At 40.9% G+C, this 18,721-nt stretch overlaps 1 protein-coding gene and 1 long non-coding RNA gene across 2 annotated transcripts; both read left to right on the top strand.

Annotated features, from left to right (window-relative positions):
- Window positions 1-4,719: 4,719 nt before the first annotated feature.
- On the top strand, window positions 4,720-10,287 carry LOC149320766 (uncharacterized). The gene is made up of 3 exons (XR_016279492.1): window positions 4,720-4,778; window positions 6,318-6,629; window positions 10,220-10,287. It is a non-coding gene; the product is annotated as an uncharacterized LOC149320766 (long non-coding RNA).
- Window positions 10,288-15,290: 5,003 nt separating this feature from the next.
- Window positions 15,291-16,774, top strand: LOC149320767 (uncharacterized). Its single transcript, XM_089505974.1, has one exon. The coding sequence runs from the start codon at window positions 15,410-15,412 to the stop codon at window positions 16,772-16,774; it is 1,365 nt and encodes a 454-aa protein (XP_089362100.1). The 5' UTR covers window positions 15,291-15,409.
- Window positions 16,775-18,721: the final 1,947 nt, after the last annotated feature.

An 18,721-nucleotide genomic window follows, 5' to 3' on the forward strand; every position in this document is an offset into this window, starting at 1 on the left:
TCTCTTCCTCAGGCTGCATCCGCCCTTGAGAAACCATCCTCCTCTTCTTTTATTCATAGAGCGTCATCTGTGTACGCGGCACCTTACAATTAGAGAGTGAAACACTTTATTTGTGTCCTGCTCTTTTCCCAAAACTGGGACTCAAGAGTGGCTCACAACAACAACAACAACAAAACCTCTTTAAAAGCCCATTGCAATACAAGAATTACAATAATAATAATAAGGGTTTTTCTGGGGGGGGGGAAGAGGGATACAAATAATACTTTATTCCACCCCAGTGGGTTCCCATGGCCCCAATCTGGAGGTCCCCCAGCAACCTGAAGATGTGAAAGGAGGGCCAGGGACTGGAAGTAGGGCTCCCTCCCAGTAACAGCGCTGGGGCTCCCCAGTATCTGCAGCCTCACCTCTCCCTGGGTTGCTTTCCAGCTCTGCTTCCGCCTTTCCCGCCTTACCAAGGCATCATAAACATCATTCCGGAAGTAGGGTTCCACTTCCGGAAAGAGGAAGTGGCCGCTCCTTCTCCTCCTCTCGAATGCTTCTAATCCTGCCGCTCTAGGAACTAGAACGTACTCACTCATCACTTGGAGGACTCACAGCCAAAGAGAGCTCCCCTCCCCTCCCTCATAGAAATCATTACCATTTTTACAAAGTAGAGATTGAGCTCCCTCCTCCTCCTCCTCATTATTATTATTATTATTATTGTAATCATTTTGTTGCAATATGTTTTTAAAGAGTTTTTTTTTTATTGTGAGCTGCCTTGGGTCCCTTTCTGGGAGAAAGGAGGCATAGAAATAAAATAAAATAAAAATGTATTTGTATGCCGCTTTCCCCACAAAGAAACTGAGACTCAGAGCGGCTTGCAATTCGAAAGAAGGGTACAACTGAAAACATACAAAAGTGATGTGTTAAAATAGAATTACATTATTACAATATTAAAACAAAGCACTCGTCAAAAGAATAAAATACAGATAAAAAAGATAGATGTGTCTTAAACAATAAACTTTAAAGCAATATAACCGCCAGCCCGTTCTCTAAAAACTTGTTGTTTTATTCGAAATGCTTGGGACCAGAGGTGTTTTGCAATACTGTTATTTTAAGAAAAGTAATTTTGGAATATTTGCCTATATATAATGAGATATCTTGGAGATGGGACCCAAGAATTTATTTATTTGTTTGTTTAATTTCTATGCTGCCTTTCTCTCAGAAGGGACCCAAGGGGCTCACAAACCAAAACACATTAAAAACATGCTACAATTACACAATTAAAACTTCATACAAAGACAATATAATATTACAAACATTAAAACTACAATAAAAACACGATACATACCCCATATAACAAACATCCCATATAAAAAGCCATCTTGTGATCACACATTAAAAGCCAAGAAGGGTGACTAATGTCCTCCTTTTCCAAATTCCAAAATGTCCCCCATTTTGAGCATCACTAAGAACAATGAATTCACTTTTCTATGTGTGTTTCTAGCTTTTATTTTGTCGTGTTCTCCATTTCCCCTGAATGTCCTATATTTTATGGTGCCTTGTCCTCCTTTTGTGCTTATGACATCTGGTCACCTTGGGCTCAAATCTAAACACGAAATTCATTTATAATTTAATCAGTTTGATACTGTTTTAATGTGTGGTTTTTACACTGGCTTTAAACTTTTTGTAAATGTTTTTAATATGTTGTTATCAAAGATGCCTTGGGTGCCGCCAGCTTGAGAGAAAGGCGGCATATAAATAAAGTAAATAAAAATTAAAAATAAATACAGCACCATCCACAAAGCAGTGATATTGATATCTTTATTGGGCCTATCAAAATGCATAAAATGTATGTTTCATGTTTTCGATGCTCCACTAGCTTCATCAGGCAAAGGATAAAAATAATGTTGTTGTGTGCCTTCTAGTCATTTCCAACTTATGGTGACCCTAAGGCAAACCTATCATGGGGTTTTCTTGGCAAGTTTTCTTCAGAGGAGATTTGCCATTGCCTTCCTCTGAGGCTGAGAGAGTGTGACTAGCCCAAGGTAGGTTTCATAGATTTGAACCCTGTTCTCCAGAGTTATAGGCCAACACTCAAATCACTATAAGAGAGAAAAAACAGACAATGTTAGTCACAGGTCTGCAATTTGTCAAGATGTTGTTGGTGTTGTTCTAAGTTCAGAGAGATATCTATGCAAGTTGGCCACTCTTCCTTCTGGCCATGTGGTCCTGGGAGACACAACATTTTAAAGTTCAGGAAATTTAAATCCTATTAGCAAAACAAAGGGGTACTTCCTATGAGATCCAGGATGGCTCAGTCCTTTGTGAGGCCACAAACCCCTTTATTAGGCAAATAACTCTGAAACATTTATTTATATTTCCTATACACCTTATACACATTACCTGAAAGTAATTTTAAACACAATATCTTATTTATTTTTTTTTATTTTTATTATATTTATTTATATAATATCTCCCAAGATTGGGACTCTGGGCAGCTTACATCATTTTTTTTAAAGGCCCTGTTTTAAATAATTTTGTGCATGAAACAAAGTTTGACTACATTAAATCCTTCCGAAAACAAAGGTGTCACTCTCTCAGCTATCCATGGAAAAAGTTTTGGGTTTTGGAATATTTCAGATTTTGGAGTTTTGCATACGAGAGACTCAACCTGTAGCTTGTAACTAAGGTCCAAAACACACTGCAGAAATAATGCAGTTTGAGACCACTTTAATTGCGCCAGTTCAGTGCTAGGGAATCCTGGGAATTGTAGCTTATTGTGGCACCATTGAACCAGTTAAAGCAGTCCCAAATTGGATTATTTCTGCAGTGTATTTTGGATCTAGGGGACAGTTGAAATTCATAACCTTCAGGACTGACCACCAGAAAGTGGCTATTAAGATGTCTGGGTTCTCCTTAAACACTACATGATTCCAGTGAACTGAGCTATGTATTTCTCTGTAAAAATTTAACATTTAATCATTTTATTTATATGCCACCTTTCTCCTGGTTAAAACTTAACAATAAAAAGTTCAAAAAACTATTAAAATCATTGCATTTGAAACAGTATAAAATTATTTTAAAAGCATACAAAAGCTAAAAAATAAGGAAAGTCCCCTAGATCCCCCCCCCCATTTTTTGGAGTGATTACATATTAAAAAGCCTGATTAAACAAAAAGGTCTTTGCCTGACAGAGAAATGAAAGCAAGCCTCCCATGGAAGGGAGTCCAAAGGGTTGGGGCAGCCACTGAAAAGGCTTTGAGAACATATTGCCCGCATTCATGAAGAACATGATACAAACATTTCTGTTTTTAGAAAGGCCCTACACTCATTATTATTATTATTATTATTATTATTATTATTATTATTATTATTATTATTATTTTAAAAGTACCATTAAAAGCAAACAAAAATAGCATGCAAATATGGAGTATTTTGGTATCTTGTTCAACCACTACAAAAATAAATACTTTCCAATCCTTTAAAAGGGGATATTCCTTAGCTTAAGGGACAGTGGTCAGCCTGATAAGGACCAAGTCTTCTGAACCTCAAATATGGGATTTTTCTTATAATAAGAGACATACAGCAACTCTACTCTACCTTTATTTCAGCCAAATCTCACCTGAACTTGGGTGATCAGGATTTGGCAGCAAGCAGGAGTGTATTTGCGCATCAAAGCTACTGTAAGTGCACTAAACACATCTATTCCAAAGCATATTTTGAGTTCATCCTTGCCCCTCCACCCAGCATAGTGTGAATGGTGTGGCACATTTACACATGGAAATTTTGCTTTAAAAGCTGCCTGTAAGTTCTGAACCTGTTCTATAGGATCATCTGTGCTGATGTTTAGCAAAGTTGAGGGACTGGCTTAAGAGTCAGGATGCCAACTCAGCTTTCCTCTCAATGGTCCTGGGGTAAGGATTCAGCCATGTTAATGCAAATTTGAACTTGAGTTGGGTTTATTACAGCCCTCATTCACAGTGAGGGGAGCGTTCTTGGCTGTGGGTGGACATGGAAACTCTTGCCTGTTGTCTTGTTTCTGCAGTGTAGTGGCTATCACATTCACCTTACACATTCAAGATCCCCTGTTCAAAAGCAAGAAGAAATATTGTCCTTTTCATACAGTGGGAAGACATGGCATCCTGTCTTGCCTTTTTTGAGACACATTTTGGAGGATGGATGAGGAGTACTAACCCACTCACAACAGCCAAAGTACTGTAGCTCAGCTGGGAGATCTAAAGGTCCCCGGTTCAACCCCCGGCTTTGGCAGACCTTGTCTTTTTTTTTTTTTTTTTTTTTGCTGTATCTGTTCTCTTTGATGACCATTTCCCAAAACAACATAGGAGTTTATCACAAGGGAGGAATTTAACTTAATTTTGAATGAAAAGAAAGTGGGGCCAGAACGTGGGGCCAGAACGCATTCACGTGAATTTGCTAGTTCGAATTGTGTTTGAACTGACTTCCCATTGCCCGAAAATAGCTTGCCATTGCCTGAAATTGCGTGTGGTAGTCTATCACGCAATAACGTGAAACCCCATGATAGCGTTCAGATTGCCATTGGATTATACTTCCAATTTCCCTTGACTGATACACTCCATAGTTCTCTTCCCACAGAGAGCCTGGCCAGCAGATGTGCCAAGGGGACTGTGCTGAATGGAATATGGAGCTGACCAATGAGAAGGCAGCTGGAGCTCAGCCAATGGCGTGTGAGCTGGGGAGTTTAAAAGATTCCGAACTGGTTGACAGTTGGGAGTCAGTTGTCAGTAGACTCTTGAGGAGCGGTTCTATCCAAGCCAGTGAGAGGGCTTTGGGTTAATAGAGTTCCTGAGGGGACTGAGAATTGGGGTTTTGGAGTCCAGAGGAAATGACTTGGGTCACAAACATACTCTAGAGTAGAGAGTGCTGGGTTGTGTACCTTGATTGTTGTTGATAGTCTGCATGGCTTGAGCACTGAAAGGGGAAATTGACAACACTGTGAAGTCGAAGGCTTTCATGGCCGGCATCCATAGTTTTTTGTGGGTTTTTCAGGCTATGTGGCCATGTTCTAGAAGGAACTCTTCTAGAACATGGCCACATAGCCCGAAAATCCCACAAAACACAATTGACAGCACTAGTTATATGTATATATGGTAACCAAGCAAGATAACAATTTTGTTTTGAAACCATTTTATTTATTCCATTTTGATATCCAATAAGCTTTTGTTCTTTGTTTCAAACATCACTTGGCTTATGTTGACTTCAGGGACAGCAATGCTACCTGCATTTTAAAATCTTTCATGTTCAAGGTGGAGGCTGACAAGATATAAACCTCCACATAAGTAGTAATTGGTGGTAGTGGTGGGATAAAGATAATCCCTCAGGCTTGCCATCATCCAAAGTCAGTGTTAAGGTGAAGGTTATGGCATTCATTCTTTATATTTTTCTCAGGTTTATTTTAGGGATATGTGGGCATGCTTGTTCATCCCAGGCAGCCAAAGTAGCTCAGATGGGAAAGCGTTAGACTGAAGATCTAAAGGTCCCTGGTTCTATCCTGGGCTTTGGCAAGTTTGTCTGTTATATTCCTTTTGCTAAGTCTGCCTCAAAGAAAGCACCCTTTGCCTTCTAGGATTCTTGCTTCTTGAAGCTGTGGCAAAAGGGAAGCTCTCCTGGGAGCCAGAGGTTCCAGAGCTAAAGGATGCCTTAAAACACATCCCAGAGTCCTTCTCCTGACCAGCTGAAGGGTCAAGGGTTTGACTTTGACAGGAAATGTCCAAAGGGAGGTACCTTTTGTCAGACAGAGCCCTTCCTGCCTCCTCACTTGTCAAAGGTCCCTGGTTTGAAACGAGGGAGAAGCATTGCCCATTTCTTGTGCGGAGGAGGACTTGGTATCCTTTCTTGCCTTTTCTGATACTTATTTTTGGGAACAAATGGGGTGTACTGGCCCATCCCAGGCAGCTAAAGTAGCTCAGGTAGCAGCAGTGGCATCCCAAGCATTGGTGCCACTTGTAGCCAAGGTTCTAATTAGGGGGATTTTTAATTAGCTCCTAATTGAGAGGGAGTGGACTACAAGCACCCAGCAAAATAACTTTTTGACACCTTTGCCTGATGGAGAAGCCATGGGAGCTTTGAAAGCTTGCAACATGTATTTTATGCATTTTGGTTGGCCCAGTAAAGGTATCACTGTTTTGAGGATTTTGAATATTATTGCACTTTGCTCCATGGCCAACACAGCTTCCTCTGGATATGATTTATCAGTGTTAATCATGATCATGATGTCTACTCCATTCTAATGTTTGTAATCTATCTAATGCTGTATTGTTATCTTCCTCTTCCTCTTCTTCTTCTTTTTTTTTTAGCAAAAGAAGAGGGTGAGTTGGAAATGACTGTGGCCTGGATTCTTGGTAGATTTCTCAATGAGAATGGGAAAATATGAGGTTGTAAAACTGAAGCAGAAGTTACAAGTGCAGTCACCTTTACTATGATCTGACAAAAGGATTCCAGGAACCCCAAAGTGTATCCCAACCTTTGCAGCCTCACTAATGTGAGAAAATGAAATAGCTCCAGCTCTGACTACACCAAGAGTTGAAGTGGGAGGATCTGAACATCTTCCCCCTGGGACCACAGGCACTAAGCCTCTTATTCTCTCCCAGCACTTCAATATCAAGAAAGTAAGAACAAATAAAATATGTTGTGTGGCTGGCATTTAAACCTCAGGCCATCATGATTCCAGTCTTGTCCTTTATCAAAGTGATGGAGAAAGAGCATTCTCAATAACCCCTTTTCATAGGTCTTGGGCCTTTTCACACTACCTCATTATAGCACTATAATTCCAGTTTAACTGCCATGGTCCTATCCGATGGGATTTATAGTTTAGGGAGTTTAAAAAAAAAGAATTCAGTGCCAAAGTGCTTTGCAGCCATGGCAGTTAAAGTGTAATCATACCGCTATAACTGTGTAATATTGTCATAGAATCATAGAGTAGGAAGAGACCACAAAGGTCATCTAGTCCAACCCCATTCTGCCATGCAGGAAATCACAATCAAATCATCCCTGACAGATGGTCATCCAGCCTCTGCTTAAAGACCTCCAGAAGAGAAGACTCCACTACTCTCCAAGGAAGGAGTGTGTTCCACTGTCGAACAGCCCATACTGTCAGGAAGTTCCTCCTAATGTTGAGGTGGAATCTCTTTTCTTGCAGCTTGCATCCGTTGTCCCATGTTCTAGTATCTGGAGCAGCAGAAAACAAGCTCGCTCCATCCTTAATTTGATATATCTGAGTGGAATGGGTTCAAAGGACCAATGTCTGTCTACATAGATTTTTTGTGTACTTGAAGCAGGGTTCTCTCATATGGGAACCAAGAACTATGATCCTAAATTCTAAACCTTATACATAGACCTTTCCTTTCTCACACACTTGCAATTGGGCAGGTGTGAATGACCCAGCTCCTCTTGTGGCTCAACATAGCTGCCTGAAATAGAGAGATCTTGTAGTACCTTTGAGACTAACTGAAAGAAAGAAGTTGGCAGCAGGAGCTTTCGTAGACTTCAGTCTACTTCCTGAGATACACTGATTTAATGAAGGAGTGATAAGAATAGGCCAACTCTCAGGGAGTTTGGAATAGGATGAGGTGTGGGAATATACCATGGGTGCTAGCAGAAAAATTGGCTCAATGCTTTAGGCTAAGAAACCTTTGCCACTTTCAAGAGGAAATGCACACAGCAGGGAATGGGATGGAAACAGCAATATTCACAACCATTTAGTTACATGAGTCCTTTACCCAGGTCTGTGTGACCACTTATGGGAAGTTCATGGCCTGTTCATGCTCTTTGGCCTTTCTGTAACAGCTACTGTATTATAATATAACAAAATATTTGTTATTTTACAAATAATGAAGGGTATGCAGGGTGTAGTAGCAGCCCTGCCCCCAGACTCCTATGGTAAGAAAGCTGCAGGGGAAAGCAGACTGTTGTGTGCCCTTCTTATGCACATGTAGTCCCAAGCAAAATGTGAAGATGATACTTGAACAAAAGCACCATCTTGTGGAAGGTAAGGAAGAAGCAAAACTTTTCCCTGGCTGCGAATCGAGAGTGCCGGATCCTGACCACTAGACCACCAGAGAGAACAATTAGGCAGAGACCTCTGCAAGCTAAATGCTTGGCAAATCTCTAACTGAGCCACACAACTATGTTGGCACAGAGTGCTGCTGGCAGCTCTGTCACACAACACAGTGTGTGCCTTGACAACGGTTTGAACAGAGACAATGCTTTTCTTGCACATGAAACATATGAGACTAGCTGAAAATCCAGCCACAGCCAGCTTCTTGTGCCGACTTTATTACACCCCTTTTCTGGTCCTGAGTCAATATCATTACACCAGCCCCAAACTTCCTCTACTATTCATATGGTTATCTACTCATCTTAGTTTGATGTAGATTGGGATGGGTAGCCATTTGAGGCTAGGTGGCCACATTCTCCAAAAAGGATGTGGAGAAACTGGAGTGTGTCCAAAGGAGGGCGACTAAAATGGTGTAAGGATCTGGAACCATGTCCTATGAGGAACGACTGAGGGAGCTGGGGATGTTTAGCCTGGAGAAGAGAAGGTTAAGAGGTGATATAATAGCCCTGTTGAAATATTTGAAGAGATGTCATATTGAGGAGGGAACAAGCTTGGTTTCTGTTGCTCCAGAGAATAGGACCCGGAACAATGGATGCAAGCTCCAGGAGAAGAGATTCTGCCTCAACATTAGGAGGGACTTCGTGAGAGTAAGGGCTGTTCAACAGTGGAACAAACTCCCTAGGAGAGTGGCAAAGTCACCTTCCTTGGAGGTGTTTAAACAGAGGCTGGATGGCCATCTGTCAGGGATGTTTTGATTTAGATTTCCTGCATGGCAGAATGGGGTTCGACTGGATGGCCCTTGTGGTCTCTTCCAATTCTAGGATTCTATGATTAGCCTTCTAGAAGACATTGGGGTGCTTTAACCTCCCAACAAAAAATAAGAAAACCCCAATTTTTGCTCTCAAATGTTCCTTAGTGCTCTTTAGGGACTGTGGCAGGCATATTCACAGTGTTTTTAGGCTCCAGGATGGCAGAAGTCATAGAATCGTAGAATCATAGTGTTGAAAGAGACCCTCAAGTCCAACTGGTCCAATCGCCTTCTGCCATACAGGAACACACCATCAAAGCACGCCTCTGGAGACTTGGGTTCGATTCCCAGCTCAGCCGTGAAACCCACTGGGTGACGTTGGGCAAGTCACACTCTCTCAGCCTCCAGGGGAAGGCAGTGGCAAACCTCCTCCTTCTGTTCTTTCTATTTAAATTACTTTCCATTTTGTTTTAACCCTCTTTGTTGTTTGTTTACTTATTTTTAATTGATTTCTTTTTCTAAGTTTTTTCCTGTTCTTTCTCTCATTTTCACAATCTATTCATATGTGTGTGTGTTTGTGTGTGTGTGTCCATTTTACCTTCCACAATGGTAAAACTGGTTTCCATTCTTTATCTGTCTTCTCTGTAGACTTGTCCTTAAGCCAATGTATTAATCTGTCCATTTTCATCATATCTGCTAGTTTGAGTAATAAAAATTATTTTTAAAACAAACAAAAACAAAATAAAACAAAAAACCCACCTTTCTTCTCAGAAAGCTTCACATCAAATCTCTGTATTTCATAGCACGGAGCCATGGCAGTTAACATGGTGCCAAACTGCATTATTTTTGCTGTGCGGATGCAGCCGTTGATAAATCCCCCAAATTCCACAGTATGGAGCCATGGCAGTTAAAGTTGGGTCAACCCGGATTATTTCTCCAGTGAGGAATGCTGGGATTTTCTTTGGCTGCACCCACACCACTGAAATAATCAATTTTAACACCATTTTAATTGCCGTGGCTCAATCCTATGGAATTCTGGAACTGGTAGCTTTGTGAGGCGTTTAGCCTTCTCTGTCAGAGGGCTCTGGTGCCACAAACGAACTACAAGGTCCCATAGCATGGAGCCATGGCAGTTAAAGTGGTGTCAAACTGCATTAATTCTACAGTGTGACCACATCCTGGAGCTTGCAATCAAAACATTACTTCTTGGAATGCTTCACAAGGCTTCCAACTAGGAGTTAACACAACCGAGCTGTGTCTGCTAGAGAGCCTGTGAAAAAACAATGCACAGAGCATGCATCTGGATTTCCTGTTTCCGCATTAAAATCCTTTCCCCCCTACATTCCTATTAAAAGGGGATCATGATGAGGAATGGTTTTCTTTGCATTTCTCAGGAGGAGTTCTTGCTCCAGCTGTGATACCCAGGAAGATACAGTTCCACCAAAAATACTGTGTGCAAGAGGTGAGTTAAACTGAGGATGGGGAAAGAGGGGGAGAAAGAAAGGATTCAAGAATGAAGGGAGAGAAAAACTTGCTAATCTGCACAACAACATCTTCCGGACAAAAGAGTTTATGAGAGCCTAAAAAGGGAGCATCCAACCAGTCATGGTGGTGTGAAAGATTTTGCAGGCCTCCAGTCAAGGTGGTGACTTTTAAACATTTGCTTTCAGAGTGGTCGTTGATGTTGTTGTTGTGTGCCTCCAAGTCATTTTCGACTTAAGGTAACCCTAAGGAGTTTCCTTGGAAAGTTTCTTTGGAGGTGGTTTGCCATTGCCATCTTCTGAAAACAGTAACCAAACTGCCCAGGAATGAAATCTAAATAAGAAAAGATGTATCCCTATACTGTAATAAACAACTGATAACAATGTCAATATGGAGTACTACAAAACAGAGCATATTTCCTGGCATATGCCTTAATATCTTTAATGATACCTTAATATCTTTTATGTCATGTAATAATATTGAATTTTTGAATGTCTTTTCCAAAAGAAAAAAAAGGTGTAATTGTTATCGTTCCAAAAAGTGTGCACTTAATAATGATTGTTATTACTCCATATTGATATTGTTATTATTTGTTTATTGCAGCATATGAGACAAATGACTTCAGGACTTAATTCCAGGGCAGTTTTGTTAGGGATAAGGCAAGCCATGGTCAGAGCACTGGGTGATAATTTGGGAAGGATCCTGATTTGTGTCATGAAAACTCACACATTCTCTCTCTCAATCCCTCTCTGCCTGATGTACCTCTCAGGGTTGTTGTTAATATATTGGGAGAAGCCAGAGGAGAACTACATTATATCACCTTGAAGAGATATTAATGTTAACTACGGTTGAACAATGACAGTCGGTCCTCTATATCCATGGATTCTTTATCCATGGATTCAAGCATCCACAGTTTGAAAAATATTCAAAAATATATATAAATTCCCAAAAGCAAACCTTGATTTTGCCATTTTATATAAGAGACATTATTTTACTATGCCATCATATTTAATAGGTCTTGAGCATCCACTTATTTTGGGATCCATGGGGGGGGGGGGGGGCTGGCTGGAACGAAAGCCCAGCAGATACTGAACTAAGGATGTTAGGCTAAAACTGCTGTATGAAACACACTGAGCAGAGAATAAGCCCCATTTAACACTTTTTAACTCCTACATAAATATACAAAAAGTCCTCACTAAGAATGCACATATTTACTTGGGAGTAAGGCAAACTCTGCTTAGTGGGACTTCCTCCTGAGTTCAATTATTGATCAATTATTGATTCAATTATTGATTCAATTACAGTGGTACCTCGGGATACGAAATACCCAGGTTACGAAATTTTCGGGATACGAAAAAATCCCATTGGAAAACATTGTTCCGGGTTGCGAAAGTTTTTTCGGGTTACGAAAAAACTTTTGGTGCTTTTCGGCGCGATTTCACACCAAATCGCGGCTTTTCCCCATTAGCGCCTATGGGAATTCGGCTTGCGAAAGCCTTTCGGGTTACGAAATTGACAGCGGAACGAATTAATTTCGTAACCCGAGGCACCACTGTATTGAGTTAATTGATCATACCAGCAGTCTTAGTTCAATCTTGAATCCACCAAATCATGCTGCTCTATACTGAGACATACTCCCAAGGAAATATGCATAAGATAACAAGAATAGGCTGCAATCCAAATTCAGCATAGTGTAAAATATCCACACGTGGAGCTATGCTATTCCGGAACTATGCAATCTTTAAGCAGAATAGCAACTTTGCACAAGACACATCAATGACTGGGTGCAGTTGTGCAATGTACAATTGCAATGCGTAATGTGGAGCTGCGATGAGCAACACAGTGTGAAATCTTTCACCCTGATCATGTGTACATTTAATGGGACTTTGTCGCATGTGAATGGGAGCTACTGTAGGAAAAAGTGTGATAGGTGTAGGTGTAGGTTCTTTTAAACTGTAACAATAGATATTGTTGTTTCTTTTTTAAAAAAAAATCATACCTACCTATTTACTTTGAGAAAAGAGTCCTGTGTGACACAATTTTACACCTGAATTTTGAAAGACTAGCTGCTCCAGAATAAAGGAACACTCTTGCAGTCTTTGTTTCCAGCAGCTGTCCTGTTAGAAATCTGTGGAACTGTCCAAGGTACTGAACCTGCCTCCAAAATAAGAGCCAGCAGTTTGGATGGCACTTTTAAAGTTCAGATTGAGACTTGGAGTGGAAACATCATGCTACTGCTACTGGAGTCACCAACCTCCATGGTTAGAAATTATTCCATTTCAGTGCTGCAATTTGGGTACAGTGTGACTCCTGTAACCACTCGGGTTACGTTCCAAGACCTGTGGATACCTGAACTGTGAATAATTTGTTGTTGTGCATCTCCAAGTTGTTTCTGACTTATGGGGATCCTAGGGTGAATCTATCATGGGGTTTTCTTGGCCAGATTAGTTCAGAGGTGGTTTGCCGTTCCCTTCCCCTGAATCTGAGAGCATGTGATTTGCCCAAGGTCACCCAGTGGGTTTTATGGCCAAGCTGGGAACTGAACCCTGGTCTCCAGGGCCATAGTCCAACACTTGAACCACTACATCATGCTGGCTCTTGTGGATAATATGGAACCCTATTATTTTCAATGAGACAAATGACTTCCAGCCTAGGCATATCATAGCATTACACTAGTGAACCTAGAAATCCCCAGGGAGCACACTTTTCCAAGCATTTCTAGGTCCTCCAGTGTGATTCTGTATCATGCTGGGGTTGTACTTAAACCACAGAATTCCACTGGAGGACCTGTAAATGAAATGAATGATTTTCAGCCCAAGAACACTGTAAAATTACACTACAGGACCTAGAAATGCCTAGGGAACCCACTTTTCTAGGCATTTCTAGGTCCTCCAGTGTGATTCTGGAAGGCCTATAAATGCTTAGAGAAAACACTGTTCTAGGGATCTGTAGGTCCTTTAGTGTGATTCTGTGGCATCCTGGATCCGACATAGAATTGCACTGAAGACCTAGAAATGTATAGAGAGGACACTAGGCATTTCTAGGTGATCCATTGTGATTTTATTACCTGCTTGGGTTGGAAGTGGCCGATACAATTCCACTAAAGTACCTAGAAATGCCTAGACTAGAGAGAACATAATTTTTCAGACATGGATACATTAACCTGGAGATGCTGAATTTGTGGATACAGTGGTTGCATCTGCATGACATATGATACCTAAAAAAGAGAAGGGGAATCTCTGTCTCTGTAGATATGGGTGAAACTTTGGTCAGGGATGGGGAAAGTAGCTGCACATGACATTGGACCCTGCTTTTGTGGCCCTCACACATCCCCCAGGTCCTCCCAACTCACAAATATTATTAAAAGTTTGGCATGATTTTCAGGTTATTTTCACTCCAAAGCACCCCTTCTCCCCTGAAATACATGCAAATGAATCCGGAATCTCCCCCAATACCACCATTTCCCCTCACTTTCCTTCCCAAAATGGTGGCAGGAAATGATGCAGTGTCATGTCTGGTTACTATTTTGGAGGAGAAAAGGAGGGGAAAAGTGATCTTTTGGCATGCTGGGGGCCTGAAACTTGTGGGGTTGGAGAGGTCAAAAGATGGAAAACTGGCCCCATCTTCATTTAGTTGCCTACCCCATCATAGGCATTGGAGTCCAAAGCTTAATGTCCAACATCTCTATTCCGCATGGCATCACTGTCTGATGGTTTTCCAAGGTGCACCTACTCTGCAGCAATAATACGATTTGATATCACTTTAAGTGTCAGGAATCTGTTTTACAGAATTTTGGGATCTGTAGTTTTGTGAGGCACCAGCACTCTTTGATGGAACTGGCAAAAGACTTCATAAAATTACAAATTCCAGGATTCCACAGGCTGGAGCTACAGCACCTAAAATGGTATCAAGCTGCATTATTTCTACATTAAAGTGGTATCAAGCTGCATTATTTCTAGAAGGATTGGCTGGGGGTGTACCCCCAGTCAATCCTTCCTAAATTAATATGCCAGAACTGAATGCAATACGCCAGATACTAGGGCAAAGGATTACTTGCTTTGACTTGGAAACTAGGCTTCTGTTGATGCAGGCTAAAAAACTTTTTTGTCTTCTTTATTCTAGCATCATGTTGTTGGGTAATGCTGAATTTATGATCAACATTAATCCCACAAGAGTTTTTTGTATGTATTACTTCTGAGCCATGTATGCCCTTATCCCATACCTGTGCATTTTATTTTTGTTAAAATCTACCAGTGCATTAAAAAAAATTGAAATGATCACAATTAAGAAAAAAAAAACTATTTAAAAACATACAAAAGTTAAAAAAAATGAAACAGACACTCCAGTAAAAAAGCCTCCCTGACACAGTCACAAATTAAAAGACTGCCTGAACCAATAAGTCTTTGACTGCTGTCAAAAGGAGAACACCAAGTGAGCCTGGGATGGTGGCAGGACTAAGAGAAAGTCTTCCCTTGATGCTCTTAGGGTTCTTGCAGGTTTGTATGGGGAGATATGGTCTTTCAGTTAGTCTGGACTAAGCCACGTAGTGCTTTATAGGTCATGACCAGCACTTTGAATTGTGCCTGGAAAAACAGGTAGCTTTTAGTTTCCTTCTAGTTTAGTATCCTAGTTTACATCCTGATTTTTTTTTAAAGGCTGCCCCTAGGCCTGATATAGCCCAGGGAGTAGATCCCCACATTTCCTAGAAGATGGAGTGGGAATGGGTTTAAAATATTTTTAAAAATAATTAAAATGTTATTTTAAACTCAGAACAAATCCCGAAGGAGGAGGGTATCCCTCTGAGGTCTCCAAATCCCTGGCATTAGCCCACATCTGTTTGATATAGATATATACTTCTTCTTGCCAGACTCCTAAAATGTAGTGATGACTAGATACTAGTGAAGAAATATGGATCTGACCTATCTTTTATTCTCTCTCTTTCTTCCTCTCCATCGCCTGAAAATGATGACCGACTGCAGAGAATGACGACTGATTGCAGAACACCAAGGAGGAATTTTTTCATCTCAGAAGACATGATCTTGTGAACCTCGGTGCATAGCGTCTAAGGGAGCACAGTTTTCCAAATTTGAAAGGGAGAAGAAATGCCTGGAAGTCAGCAGGGACGAGGAGAACATGCTGAGAAGCCAATAGAAGACTCTTTTCTCCATCAAGAGGGAAAAAGCACTATAAATGAAAGTGCAATCCAAGAAGGAATCCTCAGGAGTCAGGGAAAGAACATGGGCACAGACAGTGGGAAAAACCTGCACCAGAGCTTTGAGCTTTTTGAGGCTCAGAGTGCACAGAAAGGAGAAAATGTGTACAAGTGCTCCTGTTGTTGGGAAACATTTCACAAGAGAACTCGCTTGCTTACACATGAGAGAATCCACACAGGAGACAAACCATACGGATGCACAGATTGTGGGGAGGGTTTTAGCAATAGCTACGAGTTTATCAATCATATAAGAACACACACAGGGGAGAAGCCATACTCTTGTTCAGACTGTAGTCAGAGCTTCCATTTTAAATCAAATCTTACTGTACACAAAAGAGCCCACACAGTGGAGAACCCTTATGAGTGCTCTGAATGTGGGCAAAGCTTTGGTAAGAAATCCCATCTTGTTACGCAAGAGAGGACCCACACTGGAGAGAAACCATATCAGTGCTCAGACTGTGGGAAGCACTTTAGCCAGAAAGGAAACCTTGTTTCTCACATGAGGATTCACACAGGAGAGAAGCCCTACAAGTGTTCCCAGTGTGGCAAATGCTTCTCACATTGCACATCCCTGATGATGCATGTGAGAATGCATACAGGGGAAAAACCATACAAATGCTCATTCTGTGAGAAATGCTTTGTTAATAAGGGAAACCTTGTCTCACATGTGAGAATCCACACAGGGGAGAAACCGTATGAATGCACAGAATGTGGGAAAAGCTTCAGCACAAGCTTTCAGTTCATAGAACATAAGAGTCTACATACTGGGGAGAAACCATATACGTGTTCTGACTGCAGCCAAAGCTTCAATTCAAAATCAAACCTTATTACCCATAAAAGAACCCACACAGGGGAGAAACCATATCAGTGCACAGTATGTGGGAAGGGCTTCCGGGTTAAATCATCCCTTACTAAACACATAAGAATCCACACAGGGGAGAAGCCTTATGGATGTTCAGAGTGCAGGAAGAGCTTCAACACTAGCTCTCTGCTAGTAAATCACAGAAGGGTCCACACAGGAGAGAAGCCATATAAATGCTCAGTCTGTGGGAAAAGCTTTCGTCAAAAAGGAAACCTTGTCTCGCATATGAGAATTCACAAAGGGGAGAAGCCATACCGGTGTTGTGACTGTGACAAAAGCTTCATTGATAAAAAGTCTCTTATTAAACACAAGAGGATCCATGCAGAAGAAAAACCTTATGAATGTTCAGAGGGGGGACAAAACTTCAGGTATAAAACTTCAGGGCTTAGCTAGCAGAGTACTCCATATATACAAGAGGATCTTTCGGCTGTGGGGAAATATTTCATAGCAGCACTATCCTTGGGTTTGTCTACATTTGGGCTGCTCCTGGATTATTCTGGTCCTGAATTTCCCCCATGTCCTTCTCTGATCTGCTGCAAGTTTTTGGTGAGCATTGTGAAAACAGCCTGGACCTGATTCAGCATTTTGGGTCTGCATAATGTAAACAGCATGCAGTGAGCTCATGGGGAATTTGGGCTTTATAAGTAATGCAGACATTACTTGTAATGTGAACAACAGAAGATTTGTACTAGAAGAAAACAAAAACTCAGCTCCTAGAGAAAACTGAAAGACATGTTTAGAGCTCCATGGTAGATTATGGTTAATGAATTTGTCCCAGTGCAGTACCAGGGGCCAAATGGGGGCTTACTCAATAGATGCCACCAAAAGCAGAAACAATGACTGAAATCTAGTTGCAAATCCCAGTTCAGGCAAATCCATTAACTCAATAATGAGTGTAAGCCATTCCTTACAAGAGGATCCTACATAAATTCCATTGATTTAATGACACTATCTATTCTGGTTGGAATTATCAATTGAAACTATGCTAATATCACCAATGGCTTGGTAATTTCTAGCAAACTTGCATTCATTGCAATGTCGTGATGTTTTCTCCTTTTCTAGGATCACAATGAGGGCTGCCAATGACAAGGAGCAGGTCGTTCCTGACAGATTGGGCAGTGCCTCTCTTTGGATCAGACCATATGCATGGTAGGAAGAGACATGATTCATTGGCTCTTCCCCTGTCCCAGCATTTTTTCAACATGGTGATATTACTGAATGTTGATATAAGGAAATAGTATTTAAATATGACAGCGATATGTTTGAGAGCCAGTGCATTTAAGACAAATTTGTATGGTCTGTTTCCAGAGACAGTGCAGTCAGTATCTGACCTGCCTGGCTTAGGAAACCACTGAGGTATCATCTCTATTGAGTTCTGTGGAAGAATATTGACAAAATGTTCAAAGGAAGAGACTGGGACGGTGTAGGGACTAGAAACCAAGTCTTTTAAGGTCATTTGAATTCTGATCCTGTTCTTTGGGGTATTAACTTTGGATAATTGTGATGCCACCTTGCACAATGAGGATCTCCGCATAGTGTATATGTGCTTTCAAGTTACCTGTTAACTTACAGTGATCCCCTAGGGTTTCCTTAAGCAAGGAATACTCAGAGGTGGTTTGCCAGTTTCTTTCTTTGAAATGTAATTTACAGCACCTGGTATTCACTGGCAGTCTCCCATCTAAGTATTAACCAGAGCTTATCCTGCACAATCGTAACAGTATGATTCCACTTTAACTGCCATGGCAACATGCTATGAAACCCTGGACCTCAGGGAAGCACTAGAGCTCTCTGGCTGAGCATTCTAATCTGAAAATGCCAGGATTTTCTAGGAAGATGTCATTGCCATTAAAGTGAGCCCAAAGTGCTACAACTATGTAGTGTGAAACGGTTCCAGAAGAAGAATGAACTCACCTGAAACTTCTCCAGCTGTATTCCAGCTGTTACAGCCGTCACCTTCTCCTTTAAAAAAAACACATATTATTCTTTACATACATTTTTTTAAAAAAGCAGGAAAACCTATCAGGGTCCAAATGGGAAGACATTACATTAAACACATTACAAATATGGTGCCAATTAAGATTTCTCATTCAAACTGCTTGGGAAGTTTGACTGTAATGTAAAAATCTAGTACAGGTTGAGTCTCTTTTATCTGAAATGTTTGGGACCAGAAGTGTTTTGGATTTTGGAATTTTTTGGATTTTGCAATGTTTGCATATATATGAAACAAGGTATCTTGGAAATAGGGCCCAAGTCTAAATGTGAAATTCATTTATGTTTCATATATACCTTATACACATAGCCTGAGGTCATTTTATGAAATATTTTAAATAATTTTGTACT

Source organism: Sceloporus occidentalis, unplaced genomic scaffold, assembly GCF_023333645.1.
Source record: "Sceloporus occidentalis isolate IW3139 unplaced genomic scaffold, rSceOcc1.0.p SCAF_1, whole genome shotgun sequence".
Lineage (NCBI taxonomy): Eukaryota > Metazoa > Chordata > Lepidosauria > Squamata > Phrynosomatidae > Sceloporus > Sceloporus occidentalis.